The sequence below is a fragment of the Spermophilus citellus genome (genome assembly GCF_964194105.1).
Source record: "Spermophilus citellus genome assembly, chromosome: 3".
In the NCBI taxonomy this organism is placed as follows: domain Eukaryota; kingdom Metazoa; phylum Chordata; class Mammalia; order Rodentia; family Sciuridae; genus Spermophilus; species Spermophilus citellus.
Genome location: NC_138184.1, coordinates 6,435,139 through 6,460,448, shown reverse-complemented (window position 1 = coordinate 6,460,448; position 25,310 = coordinate 6,435,139). Strand labels below are relative to the sequence as shown.

General features: G+C 37.8%; 1 protein-coding gene across 4 annotated transcripts; it reads right to left on the bottom strand.

Annotated features, from left to right (window-relative positions):
* Positions 1-3,218: 3,218 nt before the first annotated feature.
* On the bottom strand, positions 3,219-22,058 carry LOC308645920 (olfactory receptor 7D4-like; the record flags this gene model as incomplete). Of its 4 annotated transcripts, none has more annotated exons than XM_081288376.1 (2): positions 3,219-4,085; positions 21,987-22,058. In XM_081288376.1, 2 exons carry the CDS (start codon positions 22,056-22,058, stop codon positions 3,219-3,221), a joined length of 939 nt encoding a protein of 312 aa, XP_081144502.1. The 4 variants fall into 4 exon arrangements, with proteins under 4 accessions (XP_081144502.1, XP_081144501.1, XP_081144503.1 ...); XM_081288375.1 differs by lacking the exon at positions 21,987-22,058 and adding an exon at positions 10,693-10,767; XM_081288377.1 differs by lacking the exon at positions 21,987-22,058 and adding an exon at positions 10,696-10,767.
* Positions 22,059-25,310: the final 3,252 nt, after the last annotated feature.

Below are 25,310 nucleotides of genomic sequence, written 5' to 3'. Positions count from 1 at the left end.
TAAGCCACATCCCCAGCCCTATTTTGTATTTTATTTAGAGTCAGGGGCTCACTGAGTTGCTTAGCGCCTTGCTTTTGCTGAAGCTCACTTTGAATGTGATCTTCCTGTCTCAGCCTCCAGAGCTGCTGGGATTATAGGTGTGCACCACAGTACCTGGCTTTAAATACAATTTTTTTATGATTATATTTTTTTCTGGATTGAACTGCAATGACTTGAATATTTGTTCTTTTGAAACTCTCTCAAAAATCCTTTAAGATTTCCTTTTTTCCATTTTAGCATCTTCCACCGTGTCTCCAATGACTTTTCCTACCTCCCAGATCATGAATCTCTCATCATCGATATCAATTCTGCAATTCATACTTTTATTCCATTTTATTCCATTTATTCCATGATACTGCATTTTTAGCTCTAGCACTACTTCTTTTCGAGATATATAGATACATATATTTTAAACTCCAGGACAACTTCTTCTTAGGTACATGCACCTTAATATTGTTTTCGTCTTTTGCTGAATGATTCTTCCATTTTATTAAATTTGCTGAGCCTCCTTAAGACGGTCATTTATATTTTTGCTGGGAAGTATATGAACTGTAATCTCTCCACGGTTGTTCCCAGCACTGCTTTTTCTCCCTTGTTATGTCATGGTTCCCTGATTGTCAAGGATCTTCAAGGTCACATGTCAATGTCTGCAAATATATTTGAAGAACTGTGTAATTATACTCTACATAGACTAGCTTTGTTTGGGAAGGACTTTCAGAGTGTTATGGTGAGACTTCAATAAATCACCAAGTCAGTCTTAAAGCAGGAGATGGAATCATCTTTATTCACCAGCTGGCGGGACAACGGCAGCCTGCAAGTCTGCAATCTTCGACCCACTCCAGGGGTTAGAGGATGCCTTTCATACCATAAGTAAAGCATGTCAGTACATTAATCATAAGTGACTATTGTTATAATTCAAAACTGTAAACAAACATCATGAGATTTAAAATCATAAACAGAAGGGGAAATGAGCCAAAATGACCCTAGTTTAGTACACATTAAAGAATGGTTACTAACATCTAGAAAAATGTTAGCAGTCTATGCGATTAGGATACATTGCACAAATACAGTGTGTAAGAATAGAAAGATCAACTTTGTCATTTTGTGTTGCCAATATACTAGGCTAAGCAACCGTTGATGGGTACAGAGGCAGGGTTTCCCCAGGGAAGAAGCATTTCTTATATGACACGGAGTCTCAGGGTAAAATGGAGTCTGTTTGGTCATTGCCCATAATGCCTGGCCCATAACAAGAGTAAGCCAGTTCAGAGAGTCTGAGCAGATGATATATAGTCCCTTAGTCTGGGACCATGATGGCTAAGTCAATATTGGGGTACTCTTAGCTTGGTACAACTGCTGGCAACAAGGAGTCAGGCAGGAATTCCATGGCCCTTGACGTGGCAGCAGTACTGGGGCATGCATGAAGTTTCATAGCCAGTGAGGCTGGCATGGTTCTGGGGAAGGCCCTGTACCCACAGCCCCTGGGGCTTGTTTGTCACGGAGGTTTGTCAGGAGCCCAAAGCCAATGGAGTCATCTGGCATAGATGTGAAGTGTAGATCAAGTCTGCCTTTCAAGGTAACAGATTCATGACTGGGGCTAGGGTACATAAGGGGATGCAGTCTGTAGGCACCATCTTATAGTCGGGGGATGTGGCTCATTTCTGTTTAACATTATAGGGCTAGTGTGAGGGCCCACAGTACTGTGTTTATTTCCATCTGTTTTCCCAATGTGAATGATGGCTCCTGCCCTCTTTGTGTCCTGAACTGCCAAGATTTATTGGATGTGGGTTAGATGAAACGTCTTTCACTTGTTATCAGCTATTACTAATATAATGATACAACCAGGTACTGTGATCTTACCTGTTTATTTAACTTTTTCCTGTGCAAATGGTTATTAAAAACATGAAATTTGTTCAAACTCTCCACACAGATGTTTATTCCAAGTCCATTTGCTCATGAATATTCAAGCACCTAGGCCCTGTTCTTAGAGTCTGCTTCCTAGAGAACATGAGTAGCCAAAGTGCAGAGTCCCATGGGAGCTTGTTCTTTATGCATGGCCTCAAGAATTAGAAAGGACTTTCCTTAAGAAGGAGCTCTAAACTGAAAAAATGAAAGAGAACAAGCAGGGCTCCATCCACCTCAATCACCACTTCCTGTCCTGTATCACTATAGACCTAATTGCTTTCCTTGCAGTGCTATTTACAGACAGAACAGCTCAGTAGCACGTTTCACTGCCAAGTGGATAAAATTAATGGTGCAAGTCACAGGTGCAGTTAGTGAACTTTCCAAGAATAAACTCAACACAAAGAAAGGAAGTTGAAGATTTAGCTTACACAATATATAGTTCAGAAAAGAATCAGTAGTTTAAATATAATGGGTAAAGTAATAATTCTTTTGGAAGAGAACTGAAGAATTTCTAATTAACCTTTGTTTTTGAATGACACCAAACAAATGAGCAAAAAAGCACAGACAGTAATATGACTCTTCAACAAATCAAACACTTTTCCACATCATCACATTATAGAGAACCCAGAAAAAAATTAACAAATTCATGAACCAATTAATGGCCAGGGGATTTGTGACTATGTTATCAAGAACACCTGATGTGTGAAAGTCTCTCTTCATTCAATGATGCCAGGAAAGCTGGACACGCACATTCAGAAGAATGAACTGAAACCTGTTTGTCACATAATGCACATAAAAATAGATAAGAATGGATTGAGCATGTCAGTATAAATCCTGAAATTATAAGAGGGAGGCAGGAGAAAGTGCGATGATATAGGTTTGAGCAAGCACAGGAACCAAAAGTAAATAAGAAAATAAAAAGATTGTTTCAAGCTTGATGGCTTCTAAACTGTGAAAGAGAAAACCTACAAAGCAAAGAGACAACTGGAAAACTGAGGAGTATTGACACCATACATTGGATAAGATGTCAACATCCAAAATATTTGGACCTCTTTCAATCCAACAGTAAGAATACAAATAACATGACAACAAATAAACAAAAGACCTGAACAGTCATTTCTCAAAAAGAATATACAAATATTCAACAAGTCTATGTAAAAGAAGTGTTCGATAGCTGGAATTTGGTGGTGCATGTCTGTGTTCCCAGTGACTAGGGAGGAGAAGACAGGATACCAAGTCCAGGTCAATGTACCCTTAATCCCAAGGTCAGTGATCCATCAAGGTCTAGAAGCTGCTCTGCTGAGGAGCCTCCCCAGGGCCCCCTTCACATCCTTGTTCCTCAGGCTGTAGATGAAGGGGTTCAGCATGGGGGTGACCACAGTGTACATTACAGAAGCCGTAGAACTTCCCTGGGAAGCCTGGGTCACCGCAGAACTGAGGTAAACCCCAAGCACCGTTCCATAGAACAAGGAGACCACACAGAGGTGGGACCCACAGGTGGAGAATGCTTTATACTTGCTAGCAATGGAGGACATCCTCAATAAGGAAGAGACAATCTGAGAGTAAGAGAAGAGGATCCCTGTCATAGGAATCATACCCAAGAGGGCAGTCAGAATATACATAACAATATTATTGATAAGGGTATCAGAGCTGGCTGCATTGAGAATCTGAGCCAGTTCACAGAAGAAATGTGGGATTTTAGTGCCAGTGGAGAAGGTCAGTCGCTTCATTAGTAGAATATCAATCAGGGACACCAAGAACATGATGAGCCAAGACATCAGAACCAGCAGTCCACAGAACCGGGGGTTCATGATGACTGTGTAGTTCAGAGGGTAGCAGATGGCCACGAAGCGGTCATATGCCATCACAGTCAGTAGAAAATTATCCATTCCAAGAAAAATAATTAAAAAATACACCTGAGTGAGGCATTCTATGTAGGAGATACCTTTGCTATGTGCCTGGATATTCACTAGCATCTTTGGGACCGTGGTGGAGGTGAAACAGATGTCAATAAAGGACAGGTTGGAGAGGAAGAAGTACATGGGGGTGTGGAGGTGGGAGTCAGAGCTGATGGCCAGGATGATGAGCAAGTTCCCAAGCACTGTGACCAGGTACATGCACAGGAACAGCCCAAAGAGAAAGGGCTGCAGGTCTGGATCTTCTGAGAGTCCCAGGAGGAGGAATTGGGATGTGGCTGAATCATTCTGTGCATCCATCTACCTGTTATGATTTCTGGGAAGGGAAGAAAAGCAGCATTCAATGACCAGCAAAGGGTACTTCACTTAGTTATCACTTTAGAATAACTCCACTGTATGCAGTTTCTTCATCCTGTAGTGATTGCTGCCAAGGAGTGTCATTTACTCAGCCAAATGACATCCACTTCTCTTAAAGTTCTCAAACATGTGAACTTTCTTTAACAAATCTCTCTGTGTGTTCTATAATCAACTCACTTTTAAATCAATTCTTTTAACTGATTCTTACTTTTAAATCTATAAATATGATCTAATATTTCCTTGATGTGACCTGTCCATAGAATTGAAGATATTTCACATTTTCCTTGACAGTGTCCCTGTTACTTTATGCTGCAGCTGTATAATAGTGATTAATACGGATTTTTGTTCCCAACAACCTTTATTCTTTCACTTGACATGTCATACTGATATGATAGCTGTTTTTCAATGACATTCTTTTTTCTAAATATACAGTCATTGGTCTTATCTGTAAAGTTAAAAATGTCTGTGTATGTTGTAAGATTATTAGTAAATGATAATTATTATTAATTTTATTAGTATTTTACAAATATTCACTTATGATATTTCAGATGCATATATATGTATATTATATATATCTCTCCTAGTGGACAGTAAAGATCTGTGATGTTAAAATGGGGTTACCGAGTCAGTAAAATGGACAGGAGAAAGGGCTACTCAATTCCTGTAGTAGAGTTCACTCCAACCACACACCTTGAAAGATTATTTGAACTCTCTAGCCCCAGTACATTGCATCCACAACACACATCCACAAGTTTAAAGCCAACCACAGCAGAGGTAGTAAATGTTCACTCCCTGATAGCATCAAAGAATGAAATTTTATATGAGATGATGTAATTTTTCTATCAAGCTTCCTATGTCATATTGTGAGCATTTCAAAATGAGAACTTGTGTTCTTAACATATCGGTAAATCTATCTTGCATGGGAATAACTTAGCACACATGCTATTTAAACTCTGTTAACCATCATAAATGGAATCCTGATCATGTTTAATAAAAGAGTTTGTTTACCCCCTTGTCTGCCGTACAACACTTCTAATCAATGAAGATCTCTACAGTTCCTTCATTCAGAGAATTCCTGCTGAGGGAGTACTTCTAAAAGCAAAAAGTATATGGATCACCCACAGAAAAGGGGGAACATCAGACCACCATTAGGCATAAGCAGAAGGCCTTCTGACTGCATGTGCTGCTATAGCCATACACTTCAGTGGGGCTGTATGATATTAAAATCAGCAGTCAATGGCAAAAATACACAATTGATAGATGTGAATAAAATATTCAAATCATGAATCCATACATTCCTTAAAGGGGAATTCATGAGTTAAAAATTAAAAAGTAAGCTGGGTGCGGTGGTGCACACCTGTAATCCCAGTAGCTGGGGAGGCTGAGGCAGGAGAATTTTGAGTTTAAAGACAACCTCAGCAAAAGTGGAGCCTTAAGCAACTAGTAAGATCCTGTCTCCAAATAAAATACAAAACAGGGCTGGGGAGTGCCTCAGTGTTCAAGTACCCCCAAGTTCAATTGCTGATATCAAAAAATAAAAAGTAAAAATAGATAAGTTTATTTTTAAATATTTATGTTACATTGTCAGTAAGTATGCATTCTTAGGGAATACACAAAAACAGCAAATAAGAAAAAAAAAATCCCTGAGAAACAATTTAGTCTGTAAAGTTTGATAGGAGACTATTCTGAAACAGAAATGTTGGATCTGAGAAAGCAAGGTTGGATCATTGTTCACCAGTAATGAAGGAAGAAGCATTCTAGGCTCAGTGAGCAGAATATGCAGTGGCCCTATCAGACAGTGGAGCTTGGTATGGAAGAGATTTGAGAGGGCAGTGTGACAGAGAGCAGGGGTGGAGGTCCATGGATTAGAGCGTGTGATGCCCACAGTGAAGCCTACCGTTATGTTCCAATGACACTGGTAAATACAAGTACATTTGTGGGTCTAAGGTTACAAAGAGTTTTTTTTTTTCTTGTTTGCCTTTTGTGAGATTTCCATGGTGTGTGTCACCTTGAAAGTGCTGAAGAAATTCAATGTTGGATGTATAATAAATATGATGCGACATCTAGTATAACAGAGAGGAAATCTTCCAACTGGTCATATGCTTGAGTATTGGCACAGAATTTAAAAATTAAATTAAATAACAAGCATTCATGATTATTTTAAAGGAATAATGCAGTACTAGCCAGTAATATCAATTCTGGGAATGAAAGCCAGATTAATTATGTTTAAAAACTTCATCAAAAACTAGATCAGTGAAGCAATATCATAACAAAAACCTCAGCTTCTGTAATGTACTTGAGAATATTTATAAGCCTTACTGTGTGTAGCAAGCAAGGCTGTGATCGATGATATAGAGTGACTGTTTTCAAGCCATATAAAACATTACAATGTTTGTGCTAAATTTATGAACATTCCGAGGCAATATATTCCACATTCAACCATTTGCACTTTTCAAAGGGTTGGTGAAATGAGAAGAGGGAATTGGACTGAATGTTAAAACATCAGAAATAATCACATTAAAAGTAGATAGACTATGGACCCTAAAGTTAAACAATAATGACAAAAAATTGAATTAATATTAGCTACTGATTAGTAACACAGCAAGGTAAGATGGGAGAAAACAACAGAAAATTCAATCAAGTGTGAAACAAAATAAACAATACTTTGTGCATAATAGGTCTTCAGAGAACTGAACATGAAGGCACATGCCTATAATCCCAGTGACCCTGGAGTATGAGGCAGGAGAATCACAAGTTCAAAGCCAGCGTAAGCAACATAACAAGGTTCTTAGCAACTTAATGGGACCCTGCCTGAAAATTTTTTAAAATTTAAAATTTAAAAAGAGCTGGAAATATGGCTCAGTAATTAAGCACCTCAGTTGCAATCCCTCTCTCTCTCTCTCTCTCTCTCTCTCCCCCTATATAGATGTGTGTGTGTGTGTGTGTGTGTGTGTGTGTGTGTGTGTATATGAGGCCCACAGTGGAGAACAATTTGCTAAATGATGAGCTTTGAGGATTCATGCCTTGAATTATATATATATATATATATATATATATATATATATATATATATATATATATATATAGAGAGAGAGAGAGAGAGAGAGAGAGAGAGTATGAATAGTTAATAAATAAGTAATTGGATGCAGAAAATCTGGCAGTAGCATACAATTCGTCAGAAAGATTGTAAAAGAATTAGACTGTCTACGATATCACTCTTTCCGGAGAAAGGTTCTAAATTCCAAAGAGTGAGAGGATAAACAGAGGATAGGAGGAGGCAGGTCTCAATGGAAACAAAAGTGCACTCACAGATCAGGGACTTCACCTTCTCAGCCCAAAGAAATGTGGAGCGTTCCTGTTCTCAGTGTTGGAGGGAGAGCCCAGTCCCACATTCTCTCCCCTTTTCCTTCTTCCTCCATGCGCCTCACTTGGACACACCTACTGTCTCCAGTGGCTGCCACTGAAGCTTTATCTTCTCCACAATCTGTTCCCAGAAAGCCCTCTTACTTATTCATAGAGACCGAGATTACGCAGTACAGCAGTGAGGCGCCAGAGAGGCATGTTTAAAAGTTTCTAGTCTCAAGGCATGAATCCTCAAAGCTCATCATTTAGCAAATTGTTCATGTATCTTTTCACTCTCCAAACTAGTCAACTCCCCTGGGATAGAAAGGAGAAAGAACAGTGGAAATTTTTCATCAGCTTTGCATTTCTGGAGAAAGTGGCAGGGGAAAATGGGTGTATATCTTCTAAGAAAAAAATCTTTTTTCTTGGTTTGATTTCACAGTCATAAGGAACAGTTCATTCCTATAAAGAACAGGTTTCAGGAGCCATCTCCTCTGATGTGCCTTCTTTGAATGATCTTGAGATTTTAGAAATCATTTCAAATTTATGATGTTATAGACAAATGAAGTTCTTTCTTTTGTAATTTTCCTCTTTTATTTTTATGTTCAGGTGCTTACCTATTTTTCATTTTCATGTGTTTGCCTATTTATTTAATTATTTAAACTGACAGGTAATATTGTAAATATTTATTATGTACAATATGATAGCTAGAAATATTTTCCATTGTAGTGGGGCTAGGTGGTACATGCCTGTAATCCCAACAACTCTAGAGGCTGAGGCAGGTGTTTCGAAGCCAGCCTCAGCAAATTAGCAAGGCCCTATGCCACTTAGTGAGACCCTGCCTCAAAAATAAAATAATATAAAAACAGGGCTGGGGATGTATCTTAGTGTTTAAGCACCCATAGGTTCAATCCATGGTACTGAAAAAAAATTAAAAAATGCTCAGCATCACTGATCATTAGCATAACACGTATAAATCTGCTAGGAGACATCACCTCACATGTATTAAAATGACTATTATCAAAAGCACAGAAGTTACTGTTTTGGGCGAGGATATTGATAAAAGGGACCATTAAATTCTGTTGTCTGAAATGTAAATCAGTATAGTAATTATGGAAGAAAGTGTGCAGGGATTTAGAAAAATTAAAATAGTACTCCTATCATATCCAGCAATACCATTGCTGCGTGTTTATCCAGAGGACACGAAATCAGTATGTCAAAATAAATGTATATTCCCATTATCATGGCAGCATTATTCACAACAGTCAAGTGTTTACTATCAGATGAATAGATTGAAAATGTGGCTCATTATATACTCAAAAGGGAACAGTAGTCATGCTAAGAAACAGGTGATCCTAGCCAGACATGGTGGCACACCCCTGTAATTGCAGTGCCTTGGGTGTCTGAGGCAGGAGGATCCCAGGTTCAAGGCCACCTCAATAACTTAGTGAGACCCTGTTTTAAAATAAAATGAAATGAAAAGGCTGGGGATGTGGTTCCATGATTAAGTACCTCTGCATTCAATCCCCAGGGAAGGAAGGAAGGAAGGAAGGAAGGAAGGAAGGAAGGAAGAAAGAAAGAAAGAAAGAAAGAAAGAAAGAAAGAAAGAAAGAAAGAAAGAAAGAAAGAAAGAAATCTTAGCATTTGCTGCTACATGGATGAACGTCTGTGACATTATGTCAAGTGGAATAAACCAGACTTATGATGAAAAATACCAATGACCAGTGAGCTAACTTGCTCACTGATATATAAGTCTGAAGAAGTAGAATTTGTAGACAGAGTAGAACGGTGAATATTAGAGGTGAGGGTTGAAGGTTAGGTACATTTTGGTAAAGGGCACAAAATTCCAGTCAGAATGAAGAATGCCAAGAGATCACTTGTACATCACAATTAGTATAAGTAATGAATCACAATGAACTGCATACTTGAGAAAAAAGAAAGAAAAACATACAGCTTGAAAATTATTTGCAAACACATATGTAAGAAGTGTCAAGTAGCCAGACAACGCAATCAATTTTTAGCACAAGAAAAGTACAATGTGTAGAATTTCTAAATGAGCAAAGTTCCTTTGTGCAAACACCATAGCGTGCACCACGTTAACTACCATGGCTGTGACATCACTAGGCAATCCAATGTTATGACCACAATCATAGACAGTCTATCCTTTACACAAATCATCAAGAATACAACATGTGACTGCACTCACACATGAACAATGATATTTAAAAATAATTGTGTTTCAGCATAAGAAAGTCTCTTTATTTCTGAGGTCTCAAAGACCAGAGGCTGCTCTGCTGAGGAGTCTCCCCAGAGCCCCTTTCACATCCTTGTTCCTCAGGCTGTAGATGAAGGGGTTCAGCATGGGGATGACCACACTGTACATTACTGAGGTGATCAAACGTCTCTGGGAAGCATGGGTCACAGCAGAACTGAGATAAACCCCAAATGCTGTTCCATAAAACAAGGAAACCACACAGAGGTGAGACCCACAGGTGGAAAAGGCTTTGTATTTGTTCACAATGGAGGACATCTTCAATAAGGAGGAGATAATCTGAGAGTAAGAGTAGAGGATCCCAGTCATAGGAATCACACCCAGCAAGGCAAACAACACATGCATAACAACGTAATTGACTTGAGTATCAGAGCTGGCTACATCGAGAAGCTGAGTCAGCTCACAGAAGAAATGTGGGATTTCAGTGCCTACGGAGGAGGTCAGTCGCTTCACCAGTAGAATATGAATCAGGGAGACCCAGAACATGATGAACCAACACAACAGAACCAGGACGACACAGAGCCGGGGGTTCATGATGACTGTGTAATTCAGAGGGTGGCAGATGGCCACAAAGCGGTCAAAGGCCATCACAGATAAGAGGAAATTATCCATTCCAATAAAAATAATCAAAAAATACACTTGAGTGAAGCACTCTATGTAGGAGATGTCTTTTCTCTGCACCTGGATATTCACCAGCATCTTTGGGACCGTGGTGGAGATGCAACAGATGTCAACAAAGGACAAGTTGGAGAGGAAGAAGTACATGGGGGTGCGGAGGTGGGAGTCAGAGCTGACAGCCAGGATGATGAGCAGGTTCCCGAGCACTGTGACCAGGTACATGGACAGGAACAGTTCAAAGAGAACAGGCTGCAGTTCAGGATCATCTGAAAGGCCCAGGAGGAGGAACTGTGATGCACATGTATGGTTCACTTCTTCCATGCAGTGGGTGTAATTTCTGCAGAAGAAGGTAAAAGCAATATTCAATGATCACTCAGCTAGAAGCTCAGCTAGTCCTCACCTCACATATCACCCCTGGGAGTGTCCTTCATTCCCTGTGAGTCTGCCAAGGAGAATGACTTACTCACCCAAGTGAAAGTCCATTTCTCTTTCAGAGGTATGATCAGACTTTCTTTAAATTAGCAAAAGTGTCTTTTCTCATCTACTTGCAAGTTTTAATTCTCATTTTTAAAAATTTATGCACATGAGTCCATGCCTCCTCAATGAAATCCTTCCATAAGAATTACAGAAATTTCTCATCCTTTTCTTGGAAATGTTCATAATTCTTCATGCTGTATCTCTATAATCATGATTAATCACGGATTTTTACTCTATCTAGACTTTATGCTATGACATGAGAATTGATAGTGATGTGGTAGTTCTCTCCCTTATTTTCTTTCTACATATATAGTTATTTCTATGACCTATTGATGAGGATTACAAGTTCTTTTGTGCTCAGTAGGAGTCTCAGTAAAGCTTGCTGTAAATAGATGCTGAAATTATTATGTTAATGTTACTTTAAAACTCCTCCTTTATGATGTTTTATGTGTGTAAGTTTACCGATATACATGATATAACCGTGGCTTTAAAATGGTATTCTGGAGTCAGAATTCCTGGAGTAGAGTTTTGCTCCACCAGCATTCCATCGCTGTGATGTTGAACAAGGCACACAAACTCTTTACCTACCTTTACCTCACCTCTACAGCTGAGGTAGTCAGTGTTCACTCCGTGGTATGTAATATTTCTACTTGTGATTCCTGTGGCACCCGATGGTCATTTACTACACTGGAGCTTTTCTTCTTCACATATCGGTACAACAGGATTCATTGCTATCATTTGGCATTCTCCCTCTGAAACTGAATTCTCCATCACGGATGAATTCTGTTCCTTAAAAAAGAGCATTTTGGGTGCTTCTTTGACTACCATCTGCATTTCTAATTAATGAAGACACCCATGGTTCCTTCATTCAGAGAATGCCTGGTGAGTAAACTCTTCCAAGAAGAAGAAGAAGCATGCAGCCCACACCACTTTTAAAATCAAATATAAGGTACTTGTAATAGTGTGTGCTTCTGTGTGGGGCTCTTGGATGGGGTTGTATTATATTGAAATCCTTCATAGTTAATAGTCAAAATATATCCAATAGATTTGACTACAAAATCAAATATGATATAAACTCATTTATTCTAGAAAAGTGAAAGGCAAATTTAAGATTTAAAAATAAATATTTCTATTCTCCATGACAAAAAGGGTCAGCTTTGTGAATGCCCACGGAATAAATATAAAGACTGGAAAAAGAATGATTGAGGACAAATTTTGTCTGTGAAGGCAGACAGGAGAGTCTACTCTACATTCAACACAATGTACTTACTACAGTATTTGTGCAAAATTCATGAACCTGCCAAGGCAGTCACTACCAACCTCAGCTTTAAATATTTTCCAAAACGTACTGGTTGGTAATATGAGAAAAGGAAATTGTACTAAGTGTTGAGCATCAGAAACAATTAAACTAGCAGTGTATATAGTGTGGACCTTGAAGTGAAATGATAACCAGAACAATAGAGAACTAATAAGAGCTATCAATTAGGCCAGTAAAAAAATAGTGAGGAAATATAATGGTAAAATACATTCAACTTTGAAACAAAATAAGTTATACCTCATCCATAAAAGATCTTCAGTGAGTTGTTAACAATAAATAATTGGATGGAGGAAATCTTAGAAGAACCTATAATACTAGTGAACAATTGGAGGTTCTTTTAAAAAAAATCCTATCATAGAGAGAAGCTCTAGATCCCAAAGAATGAGAAAAGGAAACAGAACACCTGGAAGAGACAGGTCCTAATGGAAACTGAAGTACATCGGTACTCCACACTCATTCCTCATAGACTCCATAAACATGGGTCATTCATATTCTTACTATCCTAGAGGTAAAACCCAGTACCCACGTCATCTCCTCTTTCCTTCTTCCTCCACTAGCCTTACAGGGACACCAGCTCTCTCAGATATTGTCTTCTCCACCATCTGTCCCTGGGAAGCTCACTTGTCTCTTCACAGAGGCTGAGACCAGAGAGGTGCAGGCGAGGGGCCAGAGAGACAAGTTGAGCTTAAAGTTTCTACTGTCTCAGGTTTGAATTCTCAGATCTCCTCATTAAGTAAATTGTCCTCTACTGTCTTTCCAGTTTGCAACAGTTCACCTCCCTTGAGGGACAAAGGAGATAGCAGGATGGAAATTTTTCAGTCAGTTTTGTGTTTATATAGTGGGAGGGATAGATTTGTGTACTCCAAGAAAAATCTCTTTTTTCTTTGTTTTGGTTTAAAAGTCATATTATGTGCTCAAAGGAAATGATTAATTTTCACAAGGAACTAGTCCCATGAACCAGCCAACTCCCTCAATATGTCTGCTTTTAACAATCTTTGGAAACTGTAAAAATAATTTCAGACTCACAAAGTTGGGTGGGGAAGGAGTCCTTCCTTTTTAATTTTCCATAGCTCTTTTATTTTTCATGTTTACATGTCTATTTATTGAATATTTATTCAAATTGACAGATAAAATTGTAGATATATATGGGTACAATAAGAAATCTAGAATTATTTTTGCATTATGCAATGGTAAAGACTAAAAATCAGCATGTGCATTACCTCATTAATATCTGTTTTAGGGTAAGAATATTTCACATCAGCTCAACATTTTTTAAGAATACAATACATCATCACTAGTTGAATTGCTAGGCCATAGGTCTCTTGAATTGTTCCTCACATTTAAAAGGAATTCTTACCCTTTGTCCAACATTTCCCCAGTATTACCTTCCCAACGTCCAGCCTGTAGTGACCACTCTTCCTCATTCTATTTCTTTTATATCACCTAAAATTTTCCACAAATGAGCGGTCATGTAGTATTTATCTCAGTTAGTCTAGGTTACTTCGATTCCTATAAGGTTCTCCAGGTTTATCCATGTAGTTGTAGATGATTTCCTTTTCTAATTCAGAAATCCCATAAGGACTTTTCAGAATATAAATTTTAAAAAGGGTCAGCAACTAGGAAATAGATATAAAAAAGTTCTATGTATGGAAATATATTTTAGTATGGAAATTAGAATTCATTGTGTTTACATACTACATTTTCTTTATCCACTCCCCTGTTGATGGACAGTTAGATTGATTACGTATCTTGGCTATTTTGAAAATCTTGGAAAGCAGCTATCTTTTCAAGATACTCATTTTATTTACTTGGATTCTACCCAGCAATGGTGAATCAGACAGCTCCCGAACTTCCTCATGCTGGGAATAAAATGACCCCTTGCTGTGGAGGGGCACCATTGATACTTTCTCTAACACAGCCTAGCTAGATCTACATAGGTATAGACTCCGATTTTGTTTCTGTAAACTTTAACCAATTCTGTGGGAACCACAGAGAAGCAATCTAGCTGCATCTCTTCAGTTTGATCAAAACTGAAAATGAAATTCTTTTTCCCTTTTCTATTGTTCTCCTATTTCTTGGGAAGGTCATTGGCCAATTTCAGCCAGCCATCAAGCAAGGTGCTGGGCTAGAATTCCATGACCACAAAGGTTGCCACAATACTGGTATTAAAATGTATATTTCCCTCTGATAGCCATGCTTCTCTATGAGAGGGTTTGTATTGAGGGAATTCTTGTAAATAAAAAAAAGGAGTTTAAGATTGCTTTGTGCTGGGCATGATAGTGCATACCTGTAATCCCAGTGGCTCGGGAAGATGTGAAAGGAAGATCATGAGTTCAAAACTAGGCTCAGCAAACGTGAGGAACTAAGCAATTCAGTGAGACCTACTGTAGGCCCGTTTTTTATCACTGGGTACCACATTGGGACCCTATCTCTAAATAAATACAAAATAGGGCTGGAGATGTGGCTCAGTAGTTGAGTGCCCCTGAGTTCAATCCTCAGTGCCCACCCTCAAAAAAAAAAAAAAGATTGCTTTGTTTCTGGGTCTTCACTAAAATCAAGGTTACTAAGAGTTAATATAATATCAAGTATAATTCTATGTGCAAAAAAGTATAAAAGTTTCTAGTTGTGTTTCAATTAAAGTGCTATAAAAAGCATAAAGAATTTCATCTTACTAAAATTGAGTAATTTGTCTAAATTCAGAAATCCCATAAGGATTTTTCAGAATATAAATTTTAAAAAAGGGTCAGCAACTAGGAAATAGATATAAAAAAGTTCTAGGTATGGAAATATATTTTAATTGGAAATTAGAAGGAAAAAGAAGGGTTTCTGGATGAGAAAGTCTTTTGTATGACTAATTAAACAAGTTGTAGTGTGTCTAAGTAAGTTACACAAGGTTTTTGGAGGAAAAAATCTCTTCTTTAAAACTTTTGTTTAGTTTTTCTATTGGAGCATTATATTTTTTTTCCTTATAGATTTTTAAGCTGTTTGTGTATTAAGCTTATTAATTATTTTGTCATGAATTACCCCTCCCCATTTTTCAGTGGTCTATTTAAAAATTTATTAACATTTTGGGTCAGATAGAAAACTTAAAAATAATATATAATTAAATCTAAAAAAAAATCTCAAAAATAAGGATAAATCTCAAAAATCACAAAAAGGTTTGTGTCTAATTAAGTTGAGTATAATTAGCATTATCAGTTAAAGTTATTTAAAGCTTTTTTCCTAAGGTAAAAATAATATACTGATATAAACAAGAATTTATTTATTAAATTTATTAAAATTCTCTATGTGTTAAAGTAACAATGGTTTCTTAAAACACTAATCTGCTCTTAACTATCAAGATAATTTCTTGAATGCATTAGGTTTTATTGTTTAAGGGAACTAGTAGACTTTTCTAGTAGACTTAGAAAATAATATATGAGAAGTTTGTAAAATAATATTTAAGAAAGAGGCAAAGATCAGGTTCAGAAATAAAATACTTTACCTAAGATTTGTCAAAAGTCTACCTCACCTGAGTTAAAACTCTGCCCTCACTTTATTCCATGGTAAAATGACTCTAAATTAGGCTAAACTTAAGTTCATTTAAATTTAAGTTCTAAATTATAGATTTTTGTTATAAAAATTACTGTGATCTCAAAATAAACAGGGGATATAGTATATAACTATAAACTAAGGTTTGGGATTATAAAAAATATGTTTCTTGGTTCATAGTTATTATACAAACTGATTATGTCTCTGCGCTTGTTAATTCCATTTTGTATTTTCCTTGTAAAATATCGTATCTATTATCTGCTAGCGCTTTGCAGAAGTACACATCTCATAAAACAATGTGGGTTAATTCGACAAATTAAACAAGCTTAAGCCATCACCTATAAGATAGACAGACATGGCTGACTTCCAGTACTCATACTGACCCCAGTTAAATGGAAGGAGGTAAGTTCTTGTAAAATTATAAACATTAAAGTTAAAACCCCAGTTCTCCTACTTCAAGATTGGTGACACTGGCCTGCTACATGTTTAAAACTAAAACTTGGAGACTAAAGTTAAGAAAATAAAAGGGCCAAGGAAAATAGCCAATATTTGGCTCTTGCTCTTTGAGGTCAGTGTGGACCCAGGGGCCTTCACCAAGGGCCTTGCAACTCTGGTCCCATGACCTCCCAATCAGGAGGATCAATGGGATCATAGAGACCAGGAAGCCAACCAGTGCACATTCTGCAAAAAGGAGGGTAATTAAAGGGCAAAATATCCCTGATGCTTCCATGTGGTCAGCAAGAATCTGATCCATCCTGGCAGGTGGCACTAGAGAAACTAAGAGGCTTCTTTCGAGTTCCCAAGAGTGATTCTCTGAAGAATCTTAGTTGACTCTTAACAGTAGATAGAAACAAGGTCAATTTGACTAACTTGGTCTTAAACATCTAGCAAGAGAGTTATAACTAAAACACAGACAGACATACCTGGGTATTTAAAAGGAAAGACGATAGTTTTTTAATGTATTTTAAATTGTACAACTTGTGTCAGCCTGCCTAAAGTAAGTAAAGCTGGAGGTTTTAAATGAAGGGTTTTTAGACAGGAGTTGTCTGATAACTATCAAAAGAGACTGTCAGAGTCACAAGCTATTTTGAATCACTTTGAGATTCCTAACATTCCACGTAAGCAGGCTTGGTCTATGTTTACTAGCATGGCATCTAGCCCCAATATTTATCCCTCATACTCGTCTAAATAATGTAATATGGCACATAAAATTACTAATTAACTTTACCAAGAAAGTCCTAAGTGACAGAGATAAAGGGATCTCTAGTAAACATAGAGGTATTGCCAATAGAAAGATATTTTACAAAAATAAGATGGCATTAAATATCTTAAATAGAGTTCACGAGGATATCTGTGACATTATAAAAAACTAAATGTTATGTATATGTCTCTAACAACTCTGCTAATGTTTCCAATTCCTTAACTGACCTCCACTCACAGATCAGTGGCATGTGGATCCCACTTAGAGCTTTAATGAGTTACCATCTTCATGGTGTCCAGAGACCAGCCAATAATACTGATTGCTTTCACACTGATTGTTTGCAAAAATAATGTTTTGCTGCTTATTTATTATTATGTTAGCATGATCTCACCTCATCCAGTCACCCAACAACAGTCATCATGGCCCTCTGGACTGTCCTAATAATGCTAAATACTGCCCCACCTGATAGAGAATAAAGACTTCAGGTTTCATTCTCCCAAAACCACCCACTTTCAGCAGGAAGTAGCCAAAATGAGTTGGAACCCAAATGCCCTAAGAAGATTTAAGGACCCAAAGTTCTTGAGTGAGGAATGAGACAGAGGTAAAAGTTAGGCAGTCAGTGCAGTAATCAATGATGGGGGTTGAGAGGGTGATGACAGGTTATTGAAGAGAGAACAATGTGTTGCTAATGGTTAACCCTACACTCTTGCTGTCATTCACATATGCATGGAAGAAAGAGAAGACAATGATTAAAGAGGGGAATTCCAGGGTTATAAGAAATTAAATCACACCCCGCCCCATGGGTTTTCAGCTCAAGTCCCCCTTCTCTTTGGAGAAGTCTATCTCTATCCCTTTCCTAAATAAAACATGCTTGCTCCCCTTGCCTTGGCATTTCTTGAGTGTTAATTCTTTAACACTGAGGAAGAAGAACCCTTTCCTGATCACCACTTGATAGATATGACTGTGATGTCTTATCTGGTTTACTTACGCCTTTTACAGGTCTTTTCCTATAGTTATTGGAATAGTGAAATCTGTTCAAATTCTCTACACAGATATTTGTTCCAATCACATTCTCCAAGACATTTCATGAACAAGTGCCCTAATTTCCAAGTTGGCTTCCTGGAAACATAAATGTCAATAAGAACAGTGACCCATGAGAGCTTATTCATCATGAATATGCATTAGAATTTGGGGAAGACTTGCCTTAAGTATGAGAACTGAAAAACCATGACTAGGGCTCCATCAACCATAATCATTACTTTCTCACCTATTTCTCTATAAACATAATTGCCTTCCTTGCAATGCCTTTTAGATAAGGAGAACACCTGAGTGTCATGTTTCACTGCCAAATAGATATAATTAATGATGTGATTCACAAACATATCTAGTGAAATTTCCAGGAATGAATTTAATAAAAAGAAAGTAATTTGGAGACCTAGCTCACACCATATATAACCCCAAAAATCCAATAGTTTAAATATTATCGGTAAAATCATAAATCTTTTAGAATAGACCTGAATATTACATCTTCACCTTGGATTTTTGAAATGACCCCAATTCATTAAAAAAAAAGCAAAAAACAAACAAAAAAAAACAACAAAAAAGTTATGTTGCTCTTAAATAAATTCAAAAATTTATACACACCAAGACACACTATCAAGGAAATGGAGCCTAACAGAGGCATAAAATGGACATAAAGACAATGGAACAGGATAGCAAGCCCAGAAATGAATGCACCAGTTTATGGATCAATTCATAATTAAACTATTTTTGACAATAATGTCAAGAACACATGGTTGGGAGAGGAGAAATGTGTTCAGTCAATGATTCTAGGAAAACTGGATATCCATATATAGAAAAATGAACATAGACCCTTTGTGACAACATGCACATAAAAATGACTAAGAATTCGAGATTCTAATGTAAGACCTGAAATTATAAAACTATTAGAAGACAACTAGAGAAAACACTATGATATTGGTTGAGACAATGATTACTCACTTATATGTATTTGAATGTGTCTGGATAGATAGATAGATAGATAGATAGATAGATAGATAGATAGATAGACAGACAGACAGACACAAATATCTAACAAGTATATGAAGAAAATGCTCACTGTCACTATTCATTAGTTTAATGCAAAGTAAACTGCAAGGAGACATCATCTCACACATTAGAGGGGATATTGTCAAAAACACAGATGACAACAAGGGCTGGTGAGTATATGGAGAAAAAGGAGCCTTAAATGTCATGATAGGCAACATGATGTTCGTCCAATGACACAAAGCTTCCATTAGACAGAAATAACTTCAATAGATTTCTTGCACATCAAGGTGGGCATAATTAACATTAAACTGAACGTTTGAGGAAAAGGGAATACTAACATACAGAATGGAAAAAATATTATTAAAACATTCATCTGATAAGGGTCAAGTATCCTGACAAAATAATGAAATTTTAACAGGAAAAAAAAGCATAATCTACACAATTGCTAAATGAGCTAAGATTTAATAAGGCATTTCTGCATAGAAGATGCATTAACTTCAAAGAAGCACCTGAAAAGATGCTCAATGACTCACAGGGAAACACAAATCAAAAGCAAATGAGGTGCTACTTCAGAGTCAAGAGTGGCATACTTTTTATAAAATTATATATCACTAATATTGGCAAGGATGCAAGATAACAGAACCTCCATACATTAAAATATAAAATTTGCTGGCCACAACAAAAACCTGCATGGTAATTCTGCTAAGTGAAATACCACACAATCAAGCTGTCCCATCCCTATATACATTACCGGTAAAATGAGAATCATGTAGTCACACACTGTTTAACAATGAGAATATATTCTGAGAAATGAACATTAGGCAATTTTATCAGTGTTCAATCATCCTGCAGTGCACTTACATAAACTATCATGACTGTGACACCACTAGGCAAACCAGTTTTATGGGATCACCATCACACAGACAGCCTGTCATTCACCAAAGCATCATTTATGCAACACAAAGAATACCCAATTGTGCATATCCAGAGCAGTAATTTACTAATAGTTAAAGGTGGAAATAACCCACATGTCCATCAATGGATAAACAACTTGTGGTGTATACTTAAAGTCGATCTTTAGCCATAGTAAAGAAGATAGTTAACTTTAACCTACAAAAGAGCCCAAAGAAATGAGGAAACTAAGGAAGGAGGGAACGAAAGAAGGAGAAAATATGAAGATAAGAAGGAAGAAAGGGGAAATTATAGATCAAAAATAATTAAGCAGTTGGGTATGTAATCCCAGTGGCTCAGGAGGTTGAGACAGGAAGATCGTGAGTTCAAAGCCAGCCTCAGCAAAAGTGGGGTGCTAAGCAACCCAATGAGACCCTGTCTGTAAATAAAATACAAAACAGGGTTGGGGATGTGGCTCAGTAATTGAGTGCCCCTGAGTTCAATCCCCGGTACCCCTCCCCCCAAAAAAAGAATGAAACAATCTTTCAGAATATCATAGGCATTATATTACTGTGTAACAGAGAAACACATGCTCTTTTAAAGCTGGATTGTATCCTTCATATTCAAAATCCAATCACTGCTGCTACAAAAAGCAGGAAAACAAGGGTATTAGGGTGTGCTCATTTTTAGCTTCCTGTTTTAGTCCATCCAATATGTTGCTTCTCTTCAGAAATCATGTGAAGAAATAAAAACAGAAAATGTCTCAAATCCCTCCAAAATGAATATATACACAAATATGGAGTCACAAGCAGAGCCTGGTAGCACTTTGTTCTAATGATTTTCATTTATTCCAGAGAAAAAAGAACAAAATCACATTAAGGTGGAGAATATTCATCCCATAATTTTTCAGGAAACCATGTCTTCATTTGATATAAGTTCTTCATGTCAAGTCGGAAATCTAGAAATGCCTGCAAGAAAACTTACAAAACTTGAAATATTACGGGCTACATACAGAGGAGAAAATTAAAAAGAAAACACTGAAGTAATTGTTAGGGAGGTATACAAAAATCTACAGAAGCAAAGGCATAGGGTATAGAAGAAATCAAATGCATGTTTTAGGAAAGAAACAGAGCCTGGTGCTGGACATTGAAACAACATTTGCCCTACAGGCCACAGTGTCCCTCTACTTCTCAGGTCAGTCATTCCTTAAGGACCAGAGGCTGCTCTGCTGAGGAGTCTCCCCAGGGCCCCCTTCACATCCTTGTTCCTCAGGCTGTAGATGAAGGGGTTCAGCATGGGGGTGACCACAGTGTACATCACGGAGGCAACGGAGCTTGCCTGTGGAGAATGGGTCACAGCAGAGCTGAGGTAAACCCCAAGTGCTGTTCCATAGAACAAGGAGACCACACAGAGGTGGGACCCACAGGTGGAGAAGGCTTTGTACTTGCTCTCAATGGAGGACATTCTGATTAAGGAGGAGACAATCTGAGAGTAAGAGAAGAGGATCCCTGTCATAGGAATCATGCCCAGCAAAGCAGTTGACACATACAAAAAGATGATATTGACGAGGGTGTCAGAGCTGGCCACCTTGAGAAGCTGAGCCACTTCACAGAAGAAATGTGGGATTTCAGTACCTGTGGAGAAGGTCAGTCGTTTTGCCAGTAGAATATGAATCAGGGAGACCCAGAGCATGATGAGCCAAGATGTCAGAACCAGGAGGACACAGAGCCGAGGGTTTATGATGACTGTGTAGTTCAGGGGGTGGCAGATGGCCACAAAGCGGTCATAGGCCATCACCGTCAGCAGAAAATTATCCACTCCAAGAAACATAAGGAAAAAATACACTTGAGTCAGGCACTCTGTGTAGGAGATGTCATTGCTATGTGCCTGGATGTTCACCAGCATCTTTGGGACTGTGGTGGAGATGAAGCAGATGTCAGTGAGGGACAGGTTGGAGAGGAAGAAGTACATGGGGGTGTGGAGGTGGGAGTCAGAGCTGACGGCCAGGATGATGAGCAGGTTCCCAAGCACTGCGACCAGGTACATGGACAGGAACAGGCCAAAGAGGACGGGCTGCAGTTTGGGATCATCTGAGAGGCCCAGGAGGAGGAACTGTGACAGGACTGTGTGGTTCTCAGCTTCCATGTTGCTGGTGTAGCTCTTACAGAAGCAGGTAAAGGTAAGTTTCAATGGATAGCCATCTGGAATCCCAGTTAATTAGCACTTTATGAGCTCTCCTTAGGATGGAGACCCTTCATCCTTAGTTTCTCCCGCCAGTGAGTGTGATTTTTCTCAACCATGTGGCAGCCCATTTCTCCTTTAAAGTGTATCATCACATGAACTTTCTTTAAATTACCAGAAATCAAAAGTGGATATCCACATGTAGACAATTGTAACTGGATTCCAAGACATTAAATTGAGTCGTAAAAGTTTGAAAGAACCATTGGAAAATAGGGGTACATAGTTCAAGATACTGTCATAGGCTATAATTTCCAGAATAGGTCTCCAGTAGTTCAGGAAACAAAAGCAAGTACTGACAAATGCAATGACATTACGCTAAAACCTGCACAGCAAAAGAAACAATAGAGTGAAGAGACATCCAGAGAATGGAGACAAATCTGCTAGGTATTCATCTGACAGAGGGTTAAAATCCAGGATATATAAAGAACAAAAAGAAATTAACAGTAAAGAAAAAGGATCCAATCAATAAATGGGTACAGGATCTTTTGACATTTCTCAAAAGAATTACAAAAGACCAATAAATACATGAAGAAATGCTCAGCATCTGCAGTCTTCAGGGAAATGCAAATCAAAACTTCATTGATATCTAATCTCACTGGAGTCAGAATGGGTTTTATCAGAAAAATAAAAATAACAAATGGTGGTGAGGGTGTCATGGGGGGGGGAAGACCTACAAACACTGTCGGTGGGAATGCAAATCAGTACATCCACTATGGAAAAGAGAATGGAGGTCCCTCAAAAAACTAAAATTGACTTCCACATAATCAGCTGTACCACTCCTGGTATAGCCAATGAAATTGGACTCAGCATGCAAAAGAGGTGCGTGCATACCTAATATTGATCATAACTCTATTCACAGTAGGAACTTTATCAAGTCAGACTAGGTGTCCATCCACAGATGAGTAGAGAAGGAAAATGTGGTCCATACTCACAAAAGAGAATTACTCAGCCACAGAGAAGAATGGAATAAGCCAGACACAGAAAGACAAGCATTGCATATTTTCTTTCAAGTGTAGAACTTAAAAAAAGGAAAAGTCCTGAAAATAAAGGAAGTCCTAGCAATAAAGGAGTAAGAGGGCAATGGGGGAAGAGAGGGGGACATGCAGTGGGGAGAGGATACCAGGGATGGTGGATGTGGTCAATGCACAATGCAAGTATGTAAGGAAATGTCACAGTCAAACCTATGAATCTGCACAATTAATATGCACTAATAATTATTATTTTATAAATAAAAATTAACAAAAATTATTCTCTTTATCATCAAGCCACAGGATTTAGCTATCTCTTTTTTCAATTCCCTTTTTAAATCTATGGACATGAGCTAATGTTTTCCTCAATGTGACCCAACCATAGGAATTGAAGACCTTCACATGTTTTTGTTATATTATCTGTGCTTGTTGTGGATTTTTATTTCAACAATCTTTATTCTGTGACTCAGCACTTAATCGTGCTGTGATAGTTCTCTTGGAGTGCCTTATTTTTTCCTCTAAATATGAAGTTATTGCTATTACACAATTGTAAGGTTAAAAATGCTGTTCTGCTTTGGAGCAGTTCAGTAAACTATAGCTATTGTTGTTACTACAAAAATTATGTAAAAACCCCTCCTTTGTGATTCTTTGGATATATACATCTCTCAGCGGATCCTGTAGAGCTGTGATTTAAAAATGGGATTCTGAAATCAGCCTTCCAGGAGTAGAGTTTGCTCTATCAACACACCATCTCTGTGACCTTGAGAAAGTTATTAAATGATCTTAATTATAAGTACCTCACCTCTATAGCAGACGTACATCTACTACATGATAGGATTGAAGAGTAAAATTTAATTATACAGTGTAATTAAATTTATGCTATGTTTCCTTCCTGTGACTTAAAATGGGCATCTCATAAATGTCAGCTTCTGTATTTAACATGACAATAAATCTGTCATTTAGCAAAAATCCCTCAAACTATGGTAGTAATCAAGGGTGGAATTCTCACTCATGTAAGTTCAACAGCTCTTTCCCTCTTGACTGCCATAAAGCACAATTAATGAAGATCTCTAAAGGTCCTTTCAGAGAATATCTGCTGGATGAATTGTTCTAAGAGGAAAAAGGATAGAGACCACATCAATCAGGGGGTGAGGGGTGGAAATCATAAGACCATAACAGTCTAACCCAAAGCAGGTCTGAGGTGCATTCTCATGTGTCCTTGCTCTTAAGAGACGATATATTAAAATCAATAGACTTAATGGCCAAAATATTTAATTGATGAATTTGATCTAAAATATTCCTAAATTGTATGAATTCTTTCATTCTAGAAAAATCAAAAGGCAAGTTTGAAATTTTAAAATGTGTTTATGCTCCATGACACAAAAGGTCATTATTAGGAATACCTAAAGGAGGAACATTAGTTCAAGACAGGAAAAAAAATTAAAAAAAAAAAAAAACCACTAGGGACCAATTTACCCTGTGGAAGTGGTTTGGGAGTTTACTCTGAAATAGGAATGTTTGAGCCAGGAGAGGAAGAAGCATTCATTGTTAAATAGGGGACACAAGGAAAGAAGAACTATTGTAGGTTGAGAGAACAGTTGTTCAGTTACCCTCTCAGATGTGAGCCGGTACTAGAGGGATGAGGGAATCCAGTGTGAGGGAGAGCAGGAGTTGAGGGTCAGGAAGGTCAGCAGGGACAGAATGTGCAAGGCCCACTGTGGAGCTTCTGTGGTCTTTACAACCCTCTCAGTTGGTGTTCATTTTTGGCTCTGACAATTTGGGGTTATTACTTGTTCAGAGACTTCAATGGTATTGTCACATGATAGGTGCTGAACAAACACAACGCATAATATAGATTCATAGTATATATCGAGATCAAAATGCCTAGCAGAAAACAAAAGGGAAATCTTCCAATTTCTCATATACCTGAATATAGACACAGAATCAAATAGCGAAGTTAAATAAAATGTATCCGTATCTATTTTAAACAGTAAAACAGGACTAAAAGTAATGCCGATTTCAGGTACAGAAGCCAGTTTAAAACAAAATAATCTGTCACAAACTACTTCAATGATGTGAAGTCATAAACATAAGCTCGATATATGCATGGATTTGAGAAAATCCTCCTGCCATTACTACAGGTAGCAGCCAGGGCTGAGGCTGGCAGTGAATGAAGAGACCAAGGACA